We start from the raw sequence: 23,503 nt of genomic DNA on the forward strand, positions 1-23,503 counted from the left end.
CCAGCAAGCAGGCAGCTCCTGCTTCAACTTGATTTGGTCATTGGCTCATTACATTCTCATGTCATTACATTTTTTTAATGCTGGGGTGGAGAGTGCCTGTTTATACATTTGTAGCATGTCTTTATAAACAGGGGTGCACATAGCTGGTACGCAGGTATGTATGCGCGACAAAAATCAGGAATGCGTAATGCCACTTACGTGTTACTACGCGCTCCTGTGTTACTCAGAGAGAAACTCATTTCCTCATTCATTCATTCAGTCTGTATCAGGCGCATTTTAATGCAGTGTGTTATCTGCATGAATAAAAAAAAAACGTATTGGTTTATGTTAGGCAGATTATAAAACGTTTTTTTCTCAAACATGTCATGTCCTTTTGTCGACGATCCCGTTGATGAAAAAGCTGTATTAATTTTTTTCATCTCCACATAACCGATTTGAGAGGTATTGTTCATCACAGTGCATCAGATATGTAGATACCTTATCCGTCCTCGTATCACTAACGTCAACCATCGTGGACAGGCTTTAACATCCCAGCAGATTCTTTGTGCATTACGTTTTTTGCAAACGGCAGTTTTCTTTATAACAGTGTAGTGGATCATACTGTAATAGTAAAGCCACTGTAGAGCTGTAAGAAAAGTGTGACTGGCTCTGAAACGTTTTTTAAACATTTTTGTAGTGTTCCCTGGACACAAACCAGTGAGAGCCATTAAAAATAAATAAGTGATTATACATTATAGTTCTGTTAATGATCATGATGCTCCAGCCTCAGAATGGGATTAGTATAGTTTACTTTTTCACCCGCAGGATAGTGGTTGTGCACGTGCCTAACCCTGAGTGAACCTACTCCGAGTTGATTGAACCAACTCAAATCAGCTGTTCTGGAACCGAAAACTCAGAGTTTCCCACCTCACTCACCTGAGTAACTCACTTAAAAAAAGTTATGTGCACCCTTGTTTATAAAGTGTGTTTGGCACAATTTCTATATAGTTTTCATTATGGATGCACCGAACCCAGATTTTTGGGGTTCTGCCGAATACCGAACCTACTGGTTAAGATTCTACCGAAGCCCGAACCGAACCCTACTCCCATTCTTAACACAGTAAACACATTAACGAAGTAAACAACGTCCACAGCAGTGAATTTTTCATTGTATTTTAACTGTAAAAAATAAAAAAGAATAGGCAACATTATGCCTGGCACACAAGTGGGAAAAACTATTTTTGACAAGGCCTATGTTTACCCTATCTCAAGATCCAACCAATATCCAAAATATTAGCCTTTTAGATTTATAATCCCATAAAGTAGGCTACCCCCACGCTCTATTCACATCGTAGGAAAGTACATCGCTATCGCCAGATGAGTGACAATTTTGTTTTGCAAACTTTCGCTAACCAGTGTATGATGAAGGCATGTTGGGTGGGTGGAATTAGAAAGCTACCGTTAGCTAACAAGCAGCAGCCGGCCGTTACCACTGACTGTAGGGAGACTCATTTACCGAGAGAACGCTGACAGCCTTGGAGAGGCACGGTCTGGTTAACACCAGTTTTTAGCTGTGACTGTCTTTCCTTTGCCGTAGCTGAAGTTGCTGCATTCTGGCTGCTGTCTGGAGATTCCTTCGTGCACAACTCGTATTCTTTTGGACGTTTCATACGCAAATGTCTTAACAGCGGCAATGTTGTGTATTGTTTAGGGTCCTCGCCACCACGAGACAAATCGGCATTGCAAATTGAACATGTAGCTGGACTTGAATGGCCTTCTTTTGACTGAAAGTACTGCCAAACAACAACTTTTTCTGCTCACCAGTTCCATTTTCACTTTCTCACAGCCTACTGCCTACGGTGCGTTTGTTTGCAATGGAACGTTCTATTGAGTTTTGCCTCATTACTTCTATACTCTTTGGCAAGAGCAGAAACGTTCGCCTCTTTTTCTCTAGTTTCGCCTCTTGTTACTTCTCTTTGGTACCGTTCGGCAGTACCCAAACTCCGTCAAAAAGCCCAAAGTTCGGCCGAATTCCGAAACAAACTCTTGGTTCGGTGCATCCCTAGTTTTCATATTAAGTAAACATTTGACACATTTCATTCTCTACATCATTTCAAATGTACATTTAAAATTACTTTGGCTTACTTTAGTTTGTCCACCGCTCTCTCCAATATTGAAACTAAGGCACAGTCGGTGGGTAGGCAGCTACAGGGCAAATTCTTTATATGTGAACACTAATGCTGGGCAGTATCGCCTAAAATGCTACGTTTCTCTGTCTCAGTAAAGGGGTCCTTGGTCTAAAAAAAAAAAAACTTAGTATATTCTGTACTTTGTTTTTTTTCTCACAATTCTCAAAATGAATGCATCTAAAGGGTAAAAACACTGGCATGTAAGCTGCATGGTGGCTATTACTGAACTCTGAACTGTATCACTGGAGCATATTTCCCAGACTAGGGCTGAGCCAGAATATATATATATATATATATATTTTTTTTTTTTACGGCAGAATAACAAATAAGCCCATTTCTGATTGTGAGGATGGCTTTAGCTGGACAGTGTAACAACATTTACCTGAGCTTGAATTACTGGAATGTAATAAAGTACTATTTGCAGATACAGAGCAGCTTGAAACTGGCGAAAGACTGGCGAAAGAAGAGATTAAAGTTGGCCTTGCTTCACTGTTTTTTTTTTTTTCATGGAGGGTTCAGGTCCTTGGTCCCTTTCAGCAGATCTTCCTTTTCTGCGTTTGTGTTGTTTGTTTCTGTTGTGAGAAGAGAAGTTGAGAGAAGTACACAAGGCAAATAATAGAAACCACCAAAAAAGTACATTATCCATCAAACATCTGTCCTGGTTTTGTTTGTTTTTGTTGATAGGACAGATGAAGACAGGTTGGACTTGAAACCGGGCACCGCAGTAAGGACTGAGATTTGGTACATGTGAACTTCCTCCAAGTCCTTTTTGAACATGGGTATTTCTTATTTGAATCACTTACAATAATTTTGGAAGATTGTGCTGAGATGTACATGTCCTTATTTATCTTAATTTTATCATATACACATATATACACACACACATACATATATACACACACACATATACATATATACACACACACATATACATATATACACACACACACACATATATATATATACATACACATAACGACAAAACCAGTTCATATATTTTGCTTTTTTTTTGTATATTTTTGTTTGGAATTTGGAGATATGTCAGCCCCTTGACTACCTCAATAACGCAGTCTCATGTTAAATATTTTATTTACACGACATCGAAGTGAGAGCAAATGGTGAACGGTGTTTGCAGTGCTGGCTAACGAGGCCTTTGAGCTGATGAATCAGTGGCGAGAGTTTTTTGCCCATCAAAGCACAAAAGGGCCCCCCCCCACCACCGTGAGTCACATTGTGTATAAGAAAATACATTTTAAAATGTTATTTTTGGAAAACGGGCATCCAAAATAGCGCTGGTGAGATTATATTAATTGTATTCTATTCTACCTTGCTGCAGCAGAATTTAGGTTTTTCCCCTCATTTCCTACCCCAGTAGGAAAGAAATCTTTTTGACCCCAGGATGGGACCAGCTGTATTACATCTCATCCATGACTTTAATTTTCCTCCCAGCTCACAGTTCATTTTTTATGTTGTATCGCAACTGTAAACTGCTTTTAAGACCAAATATTTAATTTAGGGGCCATGCACACGGAAATGCTTTTTGGTGCAAACGCAATATTTTGTATCATTTGGGCCGGTTGTCCAAACAAATCCTGAAAACACACTTTTATTAAACCTGGTCCCAGGGTGAAAAGAAAATTCGAAAAAGGCGCCGTTGTGGCTTCGTTTGGACGGTGAAGCCGCATACTTGCGTATCGATGATGTCATCGCCACACCCCTTGACCTGTAGCTTTCGACCTCTTACCCGCACTAGCACTAGTGCACGGCCACTGACACGACTGTGGTCAAGCTAACCGTATCCCATCTCCATGGTCAAACCAGCTCACTTCATCTAGCTAAATAGTTTGTCTCTGCTCCCTGACACTTCCCTCTGGATTCTACACAAGATATATATAACGTTACACGTCGCTAAAGTACGTTAACGTTAGCTGTTAATAAAGTGGAAGTAGACAACTTATCAACTAGCTAGCTAATCTGTCTGCTTATCAACTCCTTGAACTATCATAGGAACTGTTACCACGGCTTAGTGTATAAAGTCAGCTGCAAGAAAAACGTGTAATTATCAAAAAGACATTGGATCATAGAGGTTTGTTTCTGACTTCCGATGTTAGTTAGCAGAGCTAACGTTAGCGAGCTATCGTTTTCCCAGAATCATGTCCGATGGCAGACAGAATTGCCAAATAAAAAGCAATCAACAGCACATTATACAATGTAAACAAAGACACGTTTTCTTGCGGCGGCCTTTACAAAATGAGCAGTGGTGAAAGTTATTATAGTCTATCGTGTTATGATCGGGAGTGACTGAAGACTGCTCTTTTTCTCCGTTTTTGGGTGAATTTCTGTAGCAATAACTGCCTACAGGCCTGGAATATGAAGTAGCATGTTGAGTCATTTACAAATGGATTCGTTTGGACGCAACTATTTTTGAAATGAATCCAGGGAAGACGGGGGGGAAAAAAAAAAAAGATTGTTTTAGTACCTGTGGATGTGGCCTTAATTTTAATAAGGCTTTCAAATTTTATACTAAAGAAGGCAGAGCAATGCACCTTGTCTCGCCCAAATATGGAGCTGGAAGATCTGTTTAGTACGTGTGTGGAAGTGAATGATGAAATTTGAGTTTCAAAGCGTGAGGGAAACATTTAGGAGTGGGGGCACACTATTGGGCACTGGGAAGTAGTGGACTAGGTGCCTGTTAAAGAGGAAGGTTTTTCTCATTGCTGTTTAGTTGCACCAAATACTTTCTCTGTAAATTATAGAGTAGGGTCTAGACCTACTCTATCTGTAAAGATAGAGAAGATTTTTTTGGGGGGGAGGGGCTTTTCCCTTTATTATAGTGACAGTGGATAGACGTGAAAGGGGGAGAGAGATGGGGGATGACACGCAGCAAAGGGCCGCAGGTCGGATTTGAAAGCTGCGCCGCTGCAGGACTCCGCCCACATGTGGCGAACGCTCGTACTGGGTGAGCTAGAGGCCGCCCATCTGTAAAGTGTCTTGAGATAACTTCTGTGACACTATGAATACAATTTAATTATCTCAATCATCTGGCCTACCTTTGAGCCGAGCATCTTTCCCTGGGGTGGACTTCCAGCATAAATGAATCCCAACTGAAAGAAGAAGAGTATGGAAGGATGAGGGGGGGGGGGGACACCCTGCACAGAAATGCACCTGTAGAAAGTATCTCATCATCTCTGTCCTCGTTCATAATTCAAGACGCTACAAATGATATCCAGCTACAAAAAAGTCGGGAGTAAGAACAGACGTACAGAGACTTGTTTCTATGGAGATGATAAACCGTCTCGTCCGATTGGTGTAGACTGGCAGGTCGTTTCAAGTTTCAACTCGTCTTGCTAATCTTTGGTCTGAACAGGGTTAGGCATCAAAAATAAAAAAAGCTAAATGAATGAAAAATGTATGACTTACCGATCAGCACAGCGATTAAGATGTAGGCTAGGCAAATTATTACGACCACATTACCATCTGACAAAGTGGTCACATGATCAGGGCCAGTGTTGTTTCCACCACCTGAAAGAATGTAAGAGAGATGTTAAGGTTAGCGCCACTGCACAATTCAACATCACACCAAATAGTGCCAATATGAGCATGTATTTTAACTGAAGAATGCTTTCTCAGTGACAAAAACTAAGACAATAAAGGCCTCTCGCCAGCTCAGTAACTATTTTTGAATGTCAGGCAGCAACAGGCAAAGAAGAAAAGGAGGATTGGAAGCAATCAGTAAAATAAATAATTTTATAATTTATACTTTTTATTGAAATTACAATTTACACCTGAAATACACACACATGCTCAGGTCCTATTAATGCACAAATGGACTGCGAGTGCTGGACCGACGCCCTGAGCAGGTGGGGCGTCGCTACGGACTGAGCTACTGCCACCCTCAAGCTGATGAGTAAAAGTATAAACAGTAAAACAGAAGACGTTAAGAAACAGAGCTTTGTCTCTAGTTTCCAGGTGGGCTACATGTGTTAAGTCATCGGTTTATCTGCTACTGTCTTGTTTGTATTTCTCTAGAACAATCCCAATCGTCCTGGGCATCACATGCTGGAAGTCAGGCTTTAGACCCACTCTGCACCTCCGGGAAGCCCAGACTACTATCTGCAGGACAGAAATAGGTACGAGGTATCAGCGAGTCTCAGTTCTGCCATCTCACCTTCTGAGCTCCGCAAACTCACCTTCAAACTTCAGCTCAAAGATGCAGATGAGTTCCTGTTTGCTTCCTACGGCGTCACTCGCAGCTTCACACTCGTAGGTTCCTTCGTCGCTGGCGTCGGTTGTCTTCAGAACAATAGAAGCGCTTCTGTCCGTCGTTAGATCGCTCCGCACCACTCGACCACAAAGAGACAGATCCAGGTTGCATCCCCATGTGCGCTTTCCTCTCCACCGTATGAGATACTCGTCTTGCTCCATTCCAGATTTGCGCCACTCACATGATTCCACGGTATGATTGCTCAGACACAGAAAAGTAACACTGTCTCCAGCCTTAAATGTGATCACTGAACAAGAAAAAGCAGAAAACAGTTCTATATACTGTAAGTCTAAATGAATAGAAGAAACAGAGATAAACAAATGAAGAAAGCAACCTAGAACGTACAGTTATATAATAAATCCTCAGTAGCAAACACAGAGACAAGGCAATATATCAAACACATACGGATTGATATTTTTATCCACCTAAAAGGGGGCGGGGCCTTGACGTGTTGCGGAGTACCTGTACCACTTGTTTTGCTCCTCTCACGGTACGTGTCTATATACGCATTGTTCTCACGGATGGGGTCACCCCGCTTCCTAGCGCTGCACGCTAGTGGGCTCGCCACCAGTTTCCCTTCACTGACCAATGACAAGCAAAGAAAACAGGCTCCACCCTCCTACAACAGCGATGGCTGCAGCTCATTGGACAAATGCCTCACGTGGGGGCTGGCTGCTCCCAGATTTCAAAACCGACCCTAACGGAGGCTCGTTTAGAATACGATCTCTTATATTATGAAAATAGTTCAACGAAAACGTGTTTCTGGAAACATTTTAAGCGAGAAATAGGCCACGCGGCTGCTGAATCTGTCTTCATTTCAGACTGACCAAAGGTCAGTTTGAAAGATTAACATTATTAAAGCAGTGACTGAGCTCAGGCCTCAACTGTCTGCTCCTTTCACACATGCACCGCAGCCCTGAACTTCTCTAATATTACCCAGAGGAACTGTATGTGAGAACGCAAATTTCGTTTTGGATCGGACATGAAATGGTCTTTACTTTATATAGACCTTAGTGGTCCCCTAATACTGTATCTGAAGTCTCTTTTATATAGACCTTAGTGGTCCCCTAATACTGTATCTGAAGTCTCTTTTATATAGACCTTAGTGGTCCCCTAATACTGTATCTGAAGTCTCTTTTATATAGACCTTAGTGGTCCCCTAATACTGTATCTGAAGTCTCTTTTATATAGACCTTAGTGGTCCCCTAATACTGTATCTGAAGTTTCTTTTATATAGGCCTTAGTGGTCCTCTAATACTGTATCTGAAGTCTCTTTTATATAGACCTTAGTGGTCCCCTAATACTGTATCTGAAGTCTCTTTTATATAGTCCTTAGTGGTCCCCTAATACTGTATCTGAAGTCTCTTTTATATAGGCCTTAGTGGTCCCCTAATACTGTATCTGAAGTCTCTTTTATATAGACCTTAGTGGTCCCCTAATACTGTATCTGAAGTCTCTTTTATATAAACCTTAGTGGTCCCCTAATACTGTATCAGAAGTCTCTTTTATATAGGCCTTAGTGGTCCCCTAATACTGTATCTGAAGTCTCTTTTATATAAACCTTAGTGGTCCCCTAATACTGTATCTGAAGTCTCTTTTATATAAACCTTAGTGGTCCCCTAATACTGTATCAGAAGTCTCTTTTATATAGGCCTTAGTGGTCCCCTAATACTGTATCTGAAGTCTCTTTTATATAAACCTTAGTGGTCCCCTAATACTGTATCTGAAGTCTCTTTTATATAAACCTTAGTGGTCATTAGATGACAACATATTTCAAGATCATTCTCCTGCTGAGCTCACCTTTGCTCCAAACAGCATCAGTAGACTCCATATATCCATATCCTAGCCATATAGTGGCCATAAGTAAGGACCCGTGCATTTCAATGGTTGAAAGGAGAGTTTGCTGTTGGTGCTCTCTTCTTTTTCTTTGAGGTTTTTTGGCGGTCAGCAAACAATGACAGAGTATAGATAGATTGGGAAGCTTGATGTTTGGTTGATTAAAAACAAGGAACAGGGAAAGGCTGGCAAAACCGAATCAGGCTGCTGTCTCGTTACAGGGAGTTTTCAGTGTGCTGAAAGAGAGGGAGAAAATACAGAGGAGAAAGGGTTAGACAGGCTGGCAGGATCTTTGACTGGCCCATGACATGCCGATGGACATGTGCACTAGCGACTAGTTTGTTTGAGTTGTCGTAGCAAGGCAGCGCGTCCATGAGCTTGTTTCTTGTGGATATAGAAACTAGTATACGTGGAGAACTCGCCGTTCATAGTCTAAAATATTCACTAACGTTAAACATTGTGTTTTCACCGTTTAATGCTTGTCTAAATAAACAATGGATGTATAAACAGAACCAGAGATGTAATCATTATGTCGTGCAACTCGCTATCGGCTAACGTTAGCTAGCTAACGTTGCTAACTTTAGCCGATAGCCCCGGCTGTTTGGGAGACGTTAATAACGTTATATCCACATTACAATTCTTTAAACGTCTTACTCTTTATTTATTTTTTCCCCCTTCTTCTTGCTGGCTTTCTGGCAGACTTGAAGCCTTGTGGCTATTTGCTGCCACTCCACAGGACAGTTTAAGTAACATTGGAAAGTATTGTCAAATTCAGTGGAGTAGTCCTGTTGCAGAGATATAATCCATGATGGCTTCCACTATCTCTAATTGATATTCAGGGGGATTTAGTAAGGATCACAATGTCATGTTCTATACTCCCATGTGACATAGCCCAGTGAACAACTGCTCTCTTTGAAAGAGATCTCTTTAACTTTGTTGGTTAAGAAAAAATGTGTGTGCCAATAGCTAAACCTTTTCCCAACAAATCTCTTCAACATATGATGACCAGAACGATTAAGGGCGTTTTCACACATGAAAGTCCGAACCAAGGTCCGGACCAAGGTTCATGTTTTTGTTACATTGTATACATTTGATCCGGTAAGTTTTGGTTTCACACTGCAGTTTTGCAAGCGCACTAAAGATCTCTACGTGACAAAACTACGTCCTGCCGTCATCACATACGTGAGCTGCGTCTCCAGATAATTATAATTGATTGGTTTGTAGGCGGGCATCCCCGTCCCTCTCTTGTGCGAGATTTTTTCAACTGACTGCTGCTCTCCCCTTTTGTTGTGATGTTGAGATGCAAGATAACGGGGAACTTTCTTTCTGGAGCATTTATTCAGAGACAAACTGAAACCACACTGTACATTTATTTACTACCACTTAACAAATAAACTGCTGATGTATTCTCTGCTCTGATAGCCGACAGCTGTCTTCTTTGGCGCGTTTACAGTCCTCTCTCTCTCTCACTAAGCACCGAGCTGTTCCTTAAGGGAGCTCCCGGTCTTGTAACACGAGAGAGAGCCTGCCAGAGCATCCTGTATTTGGTCTGAAAGTCCGAACCATCCAAAAAATGCTTTCACACTATCAACGAACCGGACCATGGTTCAGTTTGGTCCGGACCGAGACCACCTCTTTTTATCGGACCAAAATTTGGTCTTTTGATCGGGACCGTGGTCCGGGGGAGGTTTCACACCTTGAATTTTGGTTCGGATCAAAGTAAAAAGTCTGAAAGTCCGGACCAAACGAGGTATGTGTGAAAACGCCCTAAGCAGCAGGTGTACTCTTAACGTATTGTTGGAAGAGTTGACGAGTTGCCTTATTCTTACTTTAGTGAAAAACAAATATTCCCAACAGTTGTTTCTTTCACATTTAACAGTATAGGGTGATCACCAACTCCATTGACCCTTGTGTTATTTTCCTGTCGACCATGCAACTTTTTGTTTTTCTGGGTCAAAATAAAAACAGAAAATTTGGTCGTCTATTTCGACACTTTTGTTGCTTTCCCCTCGACGTTTTTGTCACATTATCCAATGTTTTTGTCGATTCCCCCCTTGCCCCCCCCCCTTTTCTGACATTTTTGTCACATTTTTCAACGTTCATTTATCCATTGTTCTTCAAGTGCTATAGGAGTGACTAAAACACCCAAGTTTAATGAAATTACTTCTTTTTTTTGACAATTTGGTTGAAAGAAAACCAAAGTTCTGTTATAGAAACTTTTTGAAAATGGGTCAGATTTGACCCGAGGACAACCGGAGCGTTGAACCCTTTAAAGAGTGCAACGACAGCTAAAGGTATTGCATCAAAAACAATACAGAACTCCTTCAGAGAGACAGGGATGCCGTAGTGATGAATAAACTCAACATAGTTATAAAGCTGACCACACTGGTTGAGTAACTGACTTAGAAGCAATGTGTTTTTGTCAAACCACTGCTGAAAGAAAATAGACTTGTTTTTTTACAAAATATATCTGTTGTTCCAAATATAAAAACCTATGAGGAGTGAAATGATGCTTGTAAGTCAAAGACCAAGCCAGCAGCATTTGTTTATGAAATGAAGAAAGTTTAAGATGAATTGTCAACATTATAGGTGTATACCAACAAAAACTGGAGTCCACCAACTTAGGAAAATAAGGAGGTTGGACACTTTAAGTAACGTTTAATCCAATTCATTTTGAAAGTGTTATTTAAGGTGGTAAAGTCTAGAAAACTGAGGCCACCTTTACTGTACTCATTCATCAAAACAGACTCTCTCAGATAATGAGACCCACAAAAAATCATGCGATAGATGCTAGATCGGATCCGCTAGACGTACCGACGTCATCACAGGCATAACGCGCAAGCGTCAACATGGCCAAGGTTTTTAAACACAATTGACATGCTTACAGGCTTTAAATTAAACCAAACAACCATCGGATGTATTATAAGATAATACAAATTACGAATTATGGCCACACAGCCATTATTACAGCACAGAACTGGGTTGAACCGGCATTTAGCTAGCTAACGTTAGCCGGCCCACTTCCGGATCTGATAATTCACGTTTATCATGCCATACTACTACCTACCGCTACCGTATGCTCTCGTGCACATGTTAATTTGATTCAAGTGTGCTGATAGTATATAACAAGATTCTTTAAACGTCTTACTCTATGTTTCGATGACATGTGCAGCCGGCTCCACGTGGGGTGGGTGCTTGACTGCTTCCTGCTTTCAGTTTTGACAGATCTCGCGAGAAAAATAAGCAACCATGCTTGTGAAAACTTCAATGGTGAAAACCAGCCCAAAATAAGCAACTTTTTCTACGGAGCCCCCATAGGTTCCGGGAAGAAAAATAAATAAACTGTTTGCACGGTTTTACAATCCGTGGGGACGGATTTTAAACTGTGGGTACAGATTGTCAATTTACATGCATGTGGAGAGATTGGTAAACTGTGCGCAGTTTTGCAAAACTGTACACACGGTAGTTTTATTTTTCTCCCTTCTGAGCTTCAGGACAATGACTACAAGAGGGAGTTAAACCACCTTTTAACATTATTCAACATTAGAAAACTGATGGGATATCAAATATAGACTGATGTACCAAGTACATTATATACACAGTAAACCTCTAATAGCCTAATTAAAATTTGCACACACAAATAAATATCCTGAATTGACACATTCGTTATTTATTATTGCAGGGACTGCAGAAGATCCCATTTTTAAATAACTAGCCTATGTATGGGGCCAACAAACTATAATCCAGAAACAGGAGAAATTATTGATAATTTTAGGTTGCAGCAATTAAAGTGGCTCCTGCTCTGATAAACAAATGAGTGAGTTAGAAAAGACTTCAATAAACTAAACTGGTTTAAAAACCATTCCAGTCAAAACCATTTGAACAGGTGAGGATGAGGCTTGGTCTAAAACATTTTTCTTAAGACTCGTAACACTTTAGCCTCATATATATGAAGAATAACACCACCATTATCTTTCTCATCACTCACTGACGTTTTCCTAAACAGAAAAAAAACAGATTGCCTGCTCTGCCTCTGATTGGCTAGTACTCGTTGGCGCCCAAATAAGCAACTACACTTTAGAAGCCCAAAAAAACCGCGACCCGCAAATATCAATATTTGTAAGCGACTTTACAGAAAAACAAGCCCAAAGTCGCTTATAATAAGCGGACTTGGCAACACTGCCTTCTTCTTGCTGGCTTTCCGGCAGACTTGAAGCCTTGCGGCTATTTGCTGCCTCTCACAGGACAGTTTAGGTAACACTCGAAAGTATTGTCAAATTCAGTGAAGCAGTCCTGTTGCAGAGATATAATCCATGACGGCTTCCACTATCTCAAATTGATATTCAGGGGGATTTAGTAGGATCTCAATGTCATGTTCTGTATTCCTATGTATGATACCGCATCTCTTTGCTTCTTGTATTGGCGATATGTTTAACAGTTTGTTGCAGGTTCTACAGAGTTCATCTGCTTGCATCTTTGCCAAATCACATGCAAGTCCACAGTGTCCTAGTCTCAGCCTTGTCATAATTAATATGTGTCTTCTGTCTCTGCCCCATTAACACTCTTCTGCCTTTACCCTATTTTTGTAATTAAAAGTAATGACGACCCCTCTTTTCATTTTCACACTGCCTCTGCCACACTGCTGTAACGTTTTCTTTAAAGATAGGCAGAGGATGTCTCACTAAAACAATCCAATAAGTACAAGTATCTACATATTAATCTGCAGTGACTCTTGAACAGGAAGGACATAAGGAAAAACTACTAAAACAAATAAAGCTTTATTGAAAATTTTCAGATTTACAAAGACGGATGTGGTTTTGCAGTAAAGGAGCGATTCAAATGACAGATTATTTCATCCAACTGATATAACGTTAAACTCTGTCTCCGATCTGTTCAGGTCAGATGTGATGCACGGTGCTGACTGCCACAATCTCATCACAGTCCTCAGTCAAGCTCTCTTCAGCTCGGTTGGATGGGGCTGTTGCCATGAAGACAGGTAGGTCATTTCCTGTCAGAACAGTCAATATACATTTTATTAGTTTTACATTACCAGCTCTATATTCACAGCGCTGTGGGAAGAAGGTCTGGCTACACCACAAATGCTCTGGGTTGTTTGCATTTCTTTAAACCAATCACAATCGCTTTGGGCGGCGCTAAGCTCCGGACGCAGCGACGGTGGCTCTGCTAAATAGTTTCGGGAAGGATCTTGTTTTGTTGGAACATTTTCACTCCGCAAAAGAAAACGCCACATACAATAATAAATGAAGTTAACTGTTGACACAATACAGTAACGTGAGCTATTTAAAATAGCTGAAACATGGTTAAACCTCATTAGCTCTTACCAGTGTCTCACTGTGAGTACCTCGTCCACAGCAATCCCACCAATCGGTCCCAAAATGTCCCAGTTAGAGAGGAGCTGCCATAAACTTTCTTTTTAAATCTTTACAATCATTCCCTGAAAGAACCAAGCAGGCTTGCCTTGTCGCACCGTCCCAAATTTCTTCAAAACTTGACATTTTCAGTGTGTAGCTTGGTAGCTCGAAGTTTATGGTTGCTTCCCGTATCGACGCGATTTTGAGAACGGCAACACGCTGGAAATGTACTTGTTTTTGATCCAGACTAACATGTTATAAACAGTATTAAAAGATGCAAAATGTACCTGTGGGCCTGCGTCGATATAAAGACACCATGATGAAAGTGGAGATGCAATACGGACAGAATACCACCAGGTGGCAGACCAGTCTGAACACAAGGTAGTGGTGGTCTGAGGTCGGGGGCTCTGATGTGGGGGGCACTGAGGACGGGGGCAGGTCTGTGCCAGGGGGAGGGGCCGTGGTCGTGGGTTTACCTGTAGAGAGAACCACACTTGGTGAAAATCTTGATGAATTAACTCGCAACGCACAACGGAACTTAATGAAACACACGCATATAGACAAAACAAAAGCAAATTAAGAATTTTTTTTGTTGCATTTGTTTTCGGGGTTCATGTGCTTTTCTTTTTGCATCGTTTCTGTATTTGTAGCGCGTTTGTGTATTTGGTTGTGTTGTGTGTATTTGCAGCGCGTTTGCTAAATGCTGCGCATGTGTAGTCAAATTTATGATTTCTTAATTTGCTTGCATTTTGTCTTTTGCGTGACTTTTGCATGTGTTTCATTAAGTTGCGGTGCGTTTGCCCCTGTCGGCCACCGTACAAAGGTAACCTCCTCACCTGTGACGGAGACCCAGCTGGGTGGAGACTCTCCAACACCGCTGATGCTGCACTTGTAGAGGCCTTCATCAGACCTGGAAGCCCCGCGGATGTTCATGTGACTTGCAGGCTCAGTCCTGATGAAGGAGCCATCTCTGTAGAAAGCTGCTGGGAGGTTGGAGGACGTCTTTGTTTTACAGTGCAGAGTGACATCATGTCCCTCCATCACAGGGAGGACAGGACTCTCCAGGATCACTGGTCCACCTCAACACAGAAAAAAAAGCCTTGGATTGAGCTCTGTGATGCCAAGTCTTGATCAACTTCAACGTCATTAGTAAGCAACCTCATAGTGACCACACATGTTGAAGACAGGATCAACATCTTTGCCATCACAACACAATTATCAACATCAGCGGCGTAGACATCGTCATCACCGTCACCATCATCATCAACACAAATCACACCAAATCATCGCCTAAACCACACGCTGTGCCAAGTGAGTTAGGACTCACAACCTCCTCCCCTGGCCTGTGTGCAGAGGTCAGATGGCTGTGGAAAATAAACATTTTTAGGAACAGAAACAAGCACAACATTGTTATGGGTTTATTCAATCATCCGCAACACACACTCACAGCAACGCATGTACATCAAGTGCATGTATGCTTGAATGAGTGAGGATAGCTGTGAGAGCTATTCCTTACTCTAACTTTAGGGTCAAGCATCATCATATCACAGAGACCTGTTGTTCCTGTTCTCTGAATAGTACAGAGTACAGAGATGCTTTGTGCGTTACACACAGTCTGCATCATACCTGAGTCACTCTGAGTCCAGGGGTTACATGAATAATAAAAAATGCTTAACAAGAATGTGTCTTTGGACTGCCATCACAGCTAACAACATGACCTTTTACATTGGCACCACCTGCAGGACAAACGTGACATATTTTACTCCACAAAGATTTAAGGTTGCTTACACTAGTTATTCAGACCCTCCAAAGCCGGAAGGAGGGTCTGCTCAGGCCACCCTCACCAAACACGCCATTTAAAAAAAACCCTGAAGAGTTGGGTTGGATAGTCCGGTTGGTTTGGGGCGGTGTGAGAGCTCAATCGAACTCTGTTGCGGATCAAACAAACAAACTTAATGACGGGGGTCTCGGTTCCCTTCCAAGTGAACTAGAGTTCGGTTCACTTCAGGTGAGAAATGCGGTCCGACCCAAATACAGGAAGTGAACCAAAAACATTTACAAAGCATTTACTAGCCTGCAGTTTCAACCTTGCACACAATTTACAGACTTCTATATGATTTAAGGTACGATAACTTTCAGATCCATAATCTGTTCTGAGCACACGTCGCTGGTCATCTGTGTGACATCATCAGTCTGTGTGACGTCATCATCTCTCTCTCTCTCTCTTTCCCTCGCTGTCCGTCAGCTGTTCATAGTTTGCCTTCTTATAAAATATTACAAACTCTAAAGCAGAACCAGGAAACGTGAGACGTTATAAATGTGGTCTCCATTATTTGTGAGACCAGAAGTGTCGGCGAGTTGCGGATATTCTGTTCAATAAACAAGTGACCGCATGACATGTGTTTAAAGTGTTTAACACCAGTTATAACTGAGAAGGGTCTGGTGTCAACCAGGCTGCGGTTTGAGAGCAAACCGAACCAAATGAAAAATGCTGCAACTTCAGCCCTGAATCGCACTGAGTCCACCGAACTATAGGTGTGAATAGAAGAATAGTGTTACTGTTTAGTTCCCTGCTGTGCAGTGAACATTTCAGCCTACACAGTGAGTGGTTGCGTTTAGAAATAAAAAGACAGACTCATAGATGGATTAATTGTCTGATCTTACCAGTGACAGTGATGTTGATGATGTTACTGGTTGCTCCCTCTCTGGACTCGCACCAGTAAACTCCACTGTCCAATGGGAAGATGTGGCTGATGACACAGGAAGACCCATCAGATCTTCCCCAGTGGTCGCACTGAGTCATCATTTGTTCTTTGGTGGTGTTCCTCCTCAGAGTCCATCCAGCAGCGCTGTCGTCCTCCTCGCAGCTCAGAGACACAAACGTCCAGCTGAAGAACTGGGAGCTGCTGGGAGTTACAGTCAGAGAGGCTAGGTGGGGAGGGGTCGACACGATGCGGTGGTTAAAAAATAAATTGATGAGTTTTCACGTTTTTTTTTTAAATTGAACTTAACATCCCCTTGAATGATTGGATACGAGCAGCAGGATGTCTAACAGGCGAGATTTTTGTCTGTGTGTGTGTGTGCCTGTTTGATAGATATCATTCTTCACACATTCACAATGTGTTCTACACATGATAAATGAGGCCTCTGGCAGGATAAAAAAAAAATCTAAATTTGAACACTTGTAGTATACAGTACAGGCCAAAGGTTTATTATGTTTATTGTGTACTTAACAAAAAAGTGTGAAATAAGTGAAAACATGTCTTATATTTTAGATTCTTCAAAGTAGCCACCCTTTGCTTTTTTTGATAGCGCTGCAAACCCTTGGTGTTCTCTCAATGAGCTTCATGAGGTAGTCACCTGAAATGGTTTTACCTTCACAGGTGTGCTTTGTCAGGGTTAATTAGTGGAATTATTTCCCTTATTAATAAAAAAGCAAAGGGTGGCTACTTTGAAGAATCTAAAATATAAGACATGTTTTCACTTATTTCACACTTTTTTGTTAAGTACATAATTCCATATGTGTTCATTCATAGTTTTGATGCCTTCAGTGAGAATCTACAATGTAAATAGTCATGGAAATAAAAGGAAACGCATTGAATAAGAAGGTGTGTCCAAACGTTTGGCTTGTACTGTACGTAGAAGTAAGAAAGCCCCTTTTACCATGTGAAGTCTATCCCTGAAGTGTTCGGGAACATATCCTGCATGGGGTCATTTGTAAATGGGAGCAGGAAACAATATTCAGGGAAATATCTGCCGCCAATTTCCCACCTCAAGGCCTGGCAACATTCCAGGAAGAATGCCTGTAAAGCTGTTTTGGGAATGCAAGCAGTAACATTGCAGTCGGTCTGACGAAAGACACTTTCACATGGTGCGAGCAAACCAATCACAAGACTCTGCTGATTGAATGCATGTTTCTGATTCAAGGAGCTAGCCACCATCGCTGCGTCGCCCAGTGCTCAAAGTGGCCCGGTTTTTCTTGCGTACCGCTACTTTTCGCACGCCGGTACTCTACCACTGACAGAGAAAGCGTCAGTGTCAGAGAGAATGACCCTAACATTACATAAACTGCACTATCCAGAGGGCACTACGAGACTTACCTCAGTTCGGAAAAGCTGTCTTATATGCCTGCAGCCTGACCGTAACAGATTTTTCACTGCTGAAAACGTGTTAGCCTGGTTTCAGAAAAAAGAACCCGTGTGCTAGAGCCAGACACGTAAACAGAGGTCCAAGTCCAACCAGAAACATCAGGTACGATTCATGAGCTTCAAACTAACGTTAACTTTGATGTGAGCGGAACAGCTAGCGTTAATGAGGAGTCTGCAGCTACCAACCTTAACGTTACCTTAGTCAATGACACCGACGTCAACAATAACGTGAGTAACGAAACACATGGATGGCCTGACTGTTGGTCAAGGAACAACGTGATGTATTTTTGCTCCACGAAGAGCTGGCTCGTTTTTAAAGATAACAAACTGGGCTGCAAAACATGTAACAGCATTCTGTCACCTGCTGGCCAGACAGAGAGGGGACTAAAGCTGTCAAGAGAAACACACACACACACACACACACACACACACACACACACACACACACACACACACACACAACTTGTAATAAATACATACATTTATGTTGTTAATAAATAACAATACATTGTTGTACCAGCAATATCCCCAAGTTTTGCTTTTCACTGTAGAATTCTCAAATGTCATAATGATTTGCCAATATAAGAAAGTACCGGCACCTTTTTTTCCCCACTTCAAGCACTGGCGCCGCCCAAGACGATTGTAATTGGTTTAAAGAAAATGCAAACAACCCGGAGCGTTTCTTTTTCTCTCCTATCCCAGAATGTATCTGTGGTGTAGCCAGGCCTGACTGCAGCACAGCGCTGTGATAATGCGAGGCTATCCCAGTATTATACCGGGAACCATGTGTGAAAGAGGGTTAGCTGTTCTATCAGATGTGATAGAAGAATTGAAACTAACCTTGGTTTGTTGTGCATCTTAGCATCGAGGTGAGAACTAAAAAGAAATGAAACTCAGGTTAGTTTGAGGTGTTACCTGCAACAAGACATCAGAGAAAGCTAAATAAACTGCAGCGTAGTGAACACAAGCGGATGTTAGTTCTTGTTCTGCTGGGAACCGATGCTGCATAAAAGTGTGTACCATGTGCACCATGTTTCGAAAATATCTAAAGCACAGAGACATGTTGTCATTTATAGGAAATTATTATTTTGTCAAAAGTGCTACGAGACTCCAGTGATAAAATGGGCTTGAAGTCACTCACAAAACACAAGAGAGTCAAAACGGATGAAATGGAGTCACCTTTCAGTCATACTCCCAAAACACTGTTTACTATGTTTCCTATAGAGCATTTCACCACTGTTTTCACATGCGAATGATGACCAGTAAAGGACCAGTAAACTGAACCTGATGATGGTGGAATTTCCCCTTAAGGAATCAACACACATTAAAAAATGCGGCCAGAACATTATCCGATCGTCTCAAAGTAATATTTTCATGAACTAATGTAATTTAATATGTTCTGGAAACTAGAAACTGCAGACTTTGTCTATACACACAGCCTCGAAAGTCATGTAAAAACCAAACTGCAAATAATTGAAATAAATGACAGTATTCTAGTCATTATTGCTACATTGCAGCCCAGACAGAAACCCACCCATGATGATACTTACAGAGCAGCCACAGTAGAGATATTTTCTCCATCCTAACAATGGTGCAATGATACCTAGGTGTTGATGAGAGCTACAATTTGATCAGTTCATGGTCACATCCTCCTCCTTCCTCTGTAACCGTGGCTGTCAGTGTTGTGGTTTCCTCTCACATGCAATGAGGGGCTGAGATATCTGTGTTTAGTTGCATTAAAGCAGATACATTCAGCTTCAAAAAGAGGCACCGAACCATAACATGAAGTAAAGAGAGAGAGAAAACTAAATGAATATTTTGACATGAAAAAAGCAATAACTGAAACCACAATGTAAACAAAAAGTTTAAAGTTAAGCCATTTTCTCATATGAAGTTTGTCTCTAAAGACCGTTCTCACAAACAGATTGTGTGGGCGTGCGTGCGTGCGTATGTGTGGCTGTGCGTGCGTGGTGTGTGTGTGTGGCCGTGTGGACCTCTGAGGCTCTGTGATGACAATAAATAAGAAAACGTGTCCAGATTAGTGTGAAGGGATGACATAACTACCCCAAACAACGTGTTAAAGTTTAACTCCTTTATTTAGCAGTTACAGTGGTGTCACATATTCTGATAACTTACCCAGTGTGCTGGTCCATTAAATATTTAGTTCTCTCTTTTCTTTACAGTAGAATATGATTATTTTAAATGTAGGTCTAGTGTAACATTTTAGGTAAGTTATTACAAATGTAACTTGTGCATGCAGTCACAAAGAAATACATGTTTAGAAACATGTCAAAGAAAATGTACCTTAGTAGCTTATATTTGATTTACTTTCATATATATATATATATATATATACACAGTGCTTATTCCCCTACTTTCTTTGCCAATTTCCAATATATATAATTTTTGAAATCAAATCACAATGAGTGACAAAATTGATATTCAAACTTTTAACAAATAAAAATAAATATTGATCAAAATTATTCCAAGTTAATACTTTGTAGCGCCACCTTTTGCGTTACAGCTGTAGTCGGGTATTCTAGTACATCGAGAACTACATTTTTGCCCATTCCCCTTGCAAAACAGCTCGAGCTCAGTGAGGTTGGATGGAGAGCGTTGTGAACATTTTCGTTTTTCACAATTCTCGATTGATTCAGGTCTGGACTTTGACTTGCATTCTAACACCTGGATATGTTTTTTGTGAACCATTCCATTGTAGATTTTGCTTTATGTTTTGATCATTGTTTGTTGAAAAAATCTCGTCCCAGTTCAGGTTTTTGCAGACTCCATCTTTTCTTCAGAATTCTGTATTTGGCTCCATCCATCTTCCATCATTTAACCATCTTCCTTCTTGAAGAAGCAGCCAAACCTGATGCTACATGTTTAGTGGGGATGGTGCGTCAGGTGATGAGTGTGTTGCTTTTCAAAAACGTTGCATTGTCAAAAGTTGATTTTGCTTACCACACATCCTACATGTTGGTGTGTTCCAGGTGCTTTGAATTAATTTTATGATATTTTAAATCTTTCTTCTTGCACTCTTCCATAAAGCCAACTTGTGCAGTATACACTATTGTGTCTATGACAGAGTCTCCCACCTCAGCTGTAGATCTCTGCAGTTATCCAGTTCATGGGCCCTTGTTTATGAGTGAAGTTTAGAGGGACCCGTTTAGATTTGTAGTGGTCTATACTTTCTTTATGCATTTAATGTAACACATTAATAAATGATTAATAGTACCCATTTTGTTTTTATTTGTAAATAATAATTTTCATATATTTTATTTTAATTTTTATAAAAAATATATTATATATATATATATATATATATATATATATATATATATATATACAGTACAGGCCAAAAGTTTGGACACACCTTCTCATTCAATGTGTTTCTTTATTTTCATGACTATTTACATTGTAGATTCTCACTGAAGGCATCAAAACTATGAATGAACATATAATATGGAATTATGTACTTAACAAAAAAGTGTGAAATAACTGAAAACATGTCTTATATTCTAGTTTTTTCAAAGTCGCCACCCTTTGCTCTGATTACTGCTTTGCACACTCTTGGCATTCTCTTGATGAGCTTCAAGAGGTAGTCACCTGAAATGGTTTTCCAACAGTCTTGAAGGAGTTCCCAGAGATGCTTAGCACTTGTTGGCCCTTTTGCCTTCACTCTGCGGTCCAGCTCACCCCAAACCATCTTGATTGGGTTCAGGTCCGGTGACTGTGGAGGCCAGGTCATCTGGCGCAGCACTCCATCACTCTCCTTCTTGGTCAAATAGCCCTTACACAGCCTGGAGGTGTGTTTGGGGTCATTGTCCTGTTGAAAAATAAATGATGGTCCAACTAAATGCAAACCGGATGGGATGGCATGTCGCTGCAGGATGCTGTGGTAGCCATGCTGGTTCAGTATGCCTTCAATTTAGAATAAATCCCCAACAGTGTCACCAGCAAAGCACCCCCACACCATCACACCTCCTCCTCCATGCTTCACGGTGGGAACCAGGCATGTTGAATCCATCCGTTCACCTTTTCTGCATCGCACAAAGACACAGCGGTTGGAACCAAAGATCTCAAATTTGAACTCATCAGACCAAAGCACAGATTTCCACTGGTCTAATGTCTTGTTTTTCTTGTCCAAAACAAATCTCTTCTGCTTGTTGCCTCTCCTTAGCAGTGGTTTCCTAGCAGCTATTTGACCATGAAGGCCTGATTCGTGCAGTCTCTTCTTAACATTTATTCTAGAGATGTGTCTGCTGCTAGAACTCTGTGTGGCATTCATCTGGTCTCTAATCTGAGCTGCTGTTAACTTGTGATTTCTGAGGCTGGTGACTCGGATGAACTTATCCTCAGCAGCAGAGGTGACTCTTGGTCTTCCTTTCCTGGGGCGGTCCTCATATGAGCCAGTTTCGTTGTAGCGCTTGATGGTTTTTGCGACTGCACTTGGGAATACATTCAAAGTACATACATACATACATTCGCAATTTTCTGGACTGACTGACCTTGATTTGTTAAAGTAATGATGGCCACTCGTTTCTCTTTACTTAGTTGATGGGTTCTTGCCATTATATGAATTCTAACAGTTGTCCAATAGGGCTGTCGGCTGTGTATTAACCTGACTTCTGCACAACATAACTGATGGTCCCAACCCCATTAATAAGGGAAAAAAAGTCCACTAATTAACACATATAAGACATGTTTTCAGTTATTTCACACTTTTTTGTTAAGTAAATAATTCAATGTGTTCATTCATAGTTTTGATGCCTTCAGTGACAATCTACAATGTAAATAGTCATGAATTTATATATATATATATATATGCTCATTAACTGTTCAGACCTCTTAGAGTCATGATGTTTGCAGGTTTCATCATTCTGCTCCTCGTCACAGGTAAGCTGGAACATTTCTGTACGATGCATGCACATGTACTCTAAGAAATGCACTGCAGTGGGGCTAAAATATTATTTCTAGATCATATGGCCAGAAATATGTTTTACTTGATAGTGAATTTGAATTATTTACATTTGAATGGCTCAGCTTGAATAATTAGAATAAAATAGCATAATTTGAAAGTTTAACAAGTTAAACACTAATAAATTCAATTTCAAATTAAAGCTGCAAGCAGCGATGGACGGGCCCTCGCGCCTCTGCGCTCGTCGGGGTTACTCGCGGACGCCGCTCGTTGCGACCGTGCATTTGCGCGCAGTCAGACATTGCAAATCGTCACCAATGAAAAGGTAACTCTCTGCTGAGTTCAATGATACCTCAGACAAGACTCTACGTCATACAGTTCATTAGCTGTGAAAAGGGGTGTGGCTAAAGCATAGGGGGCGGGCCACGTTACATTAAACGTACTGCAGGGGCTCAATTTGTTTAATTTTGTAGAGGGCGCTAGCGAGCCATTTTTGCGCGCCTATTCCCGAAACCCTTAAAATATGTACATTTTCACCAGGATTGATGCGACCGCCAATTTTGGTGAGTTTTTGAATGTTAAGCCCCTCAAAAAGGCAAGAAAGAAAGAAAGAAAGAAAGAAAGAATAATTCTTTCAGTTTCAACAAAATATTCTGTAATACTGCCGACGTTGTCTTTGCTGTAATGAAATAAGTATATATTTATGTTTATGGCAAACATCCATGTGTACAGACAAGGTAGCAGCAGCAGCGCCGCGTCAGACACGTTTCTGGTGTGTAAAAACGTAGAAAACGCCA

General features: G+C 41.1%; 3 protein-coding genes across 5 annotated transcripts in view; all 3 read right to left on the minus strand.

The window, feature by feature from the left end:
• LOC120572807 (sialoadhesin-like) overlaps positions 1-23,503 on the minus strand; it is a gene marked incomplete in the record, with an annotated part of 288,199 nt that overhangs the window by 31,037 nt on the left and 233,659 nt on the right.
• On the minus strand, positions 1,736-11,515 carry LOC120572897. Its single transcript, XM_039822412.1, has 6 exons — positions 11,417-11,515; positions 8,233-8,504; positions 6,359-6,679; positions 5,589-5,690; positions 5,219-5,272; positions 1,736-2,740 (listed from the first exon to the last, which is right to left on the minus strand). The coding sequence occupies exons 2-6, from the start codon at positions 8,309-8,311 to the stop codon at positions 2,673-2,675; spliced, it is 624 nt and encodes a 207-aa protein (XP_039678346.1). The 5' UTR covers positions 8,312-8,504; positions 11,417-11,515; the 3' UTR covers positions 1,736-2,672.
• On the minus strand, positions 13,064-19,811 carry LOC120572820 (high affinity immunoglobulin gamma Fc receptor I-like). 3 transcript variants are annotated; one of them, XM_039822285.1, is made up of 6 exons: positions 19,339-19,811; positions 18,629-18,664; positions 16,305-16,568; positions 14,477-14,719; positions 13,928-14,116; positions 13,064-13,276 (listed from the first exon to the last, which is right to left on the minus strand). In XM_039822285.1, the coding sequence occupies exons 1-6, from the start codon at positions 19,367-19,369 to the stop codon at positions 13,167-13,169; spliced, it is 873 nt and encodes a 290-aa protein (XP_039678219.1). In that variant the 5' UTR covers positions 19,370-19,811; the 3' UTR covers positions 13,064-13,166. The 3 variants fall into 3 exon arrangements, with proteins under 3 accessions (XP_039678219.1, XP_039678218.1, XP_039678217.1); XM_039822284.1 differs by lacking the exons at positions 18,629-18,664; positions 19,339-19,811 and adding an exon at positions 17,975-18,164 and having other exon boundaries at positions 16,305-16,543; XM_039822283.1 differs by lacking the exons at positions 18,629-18,664; positions 19,339-19,811 and adding an exon at positions 17,412-17,719 and having other exon boundaries at positions 16,305-16,543.

The sequence above is a fragment of the Perca fluviatilis genome, chromosome 14 (genome assembly GCF_010015445.1).
Source record: "Perca fluviatilis chromosome 14, GENO_Pfluv_1.0, whole genome shotgun sequence".
NCBI lineage: Eukaryota > Metazoa > Chordata > Actinopteri > Perciformes > Percidae > Perca > Perca fluviatilis.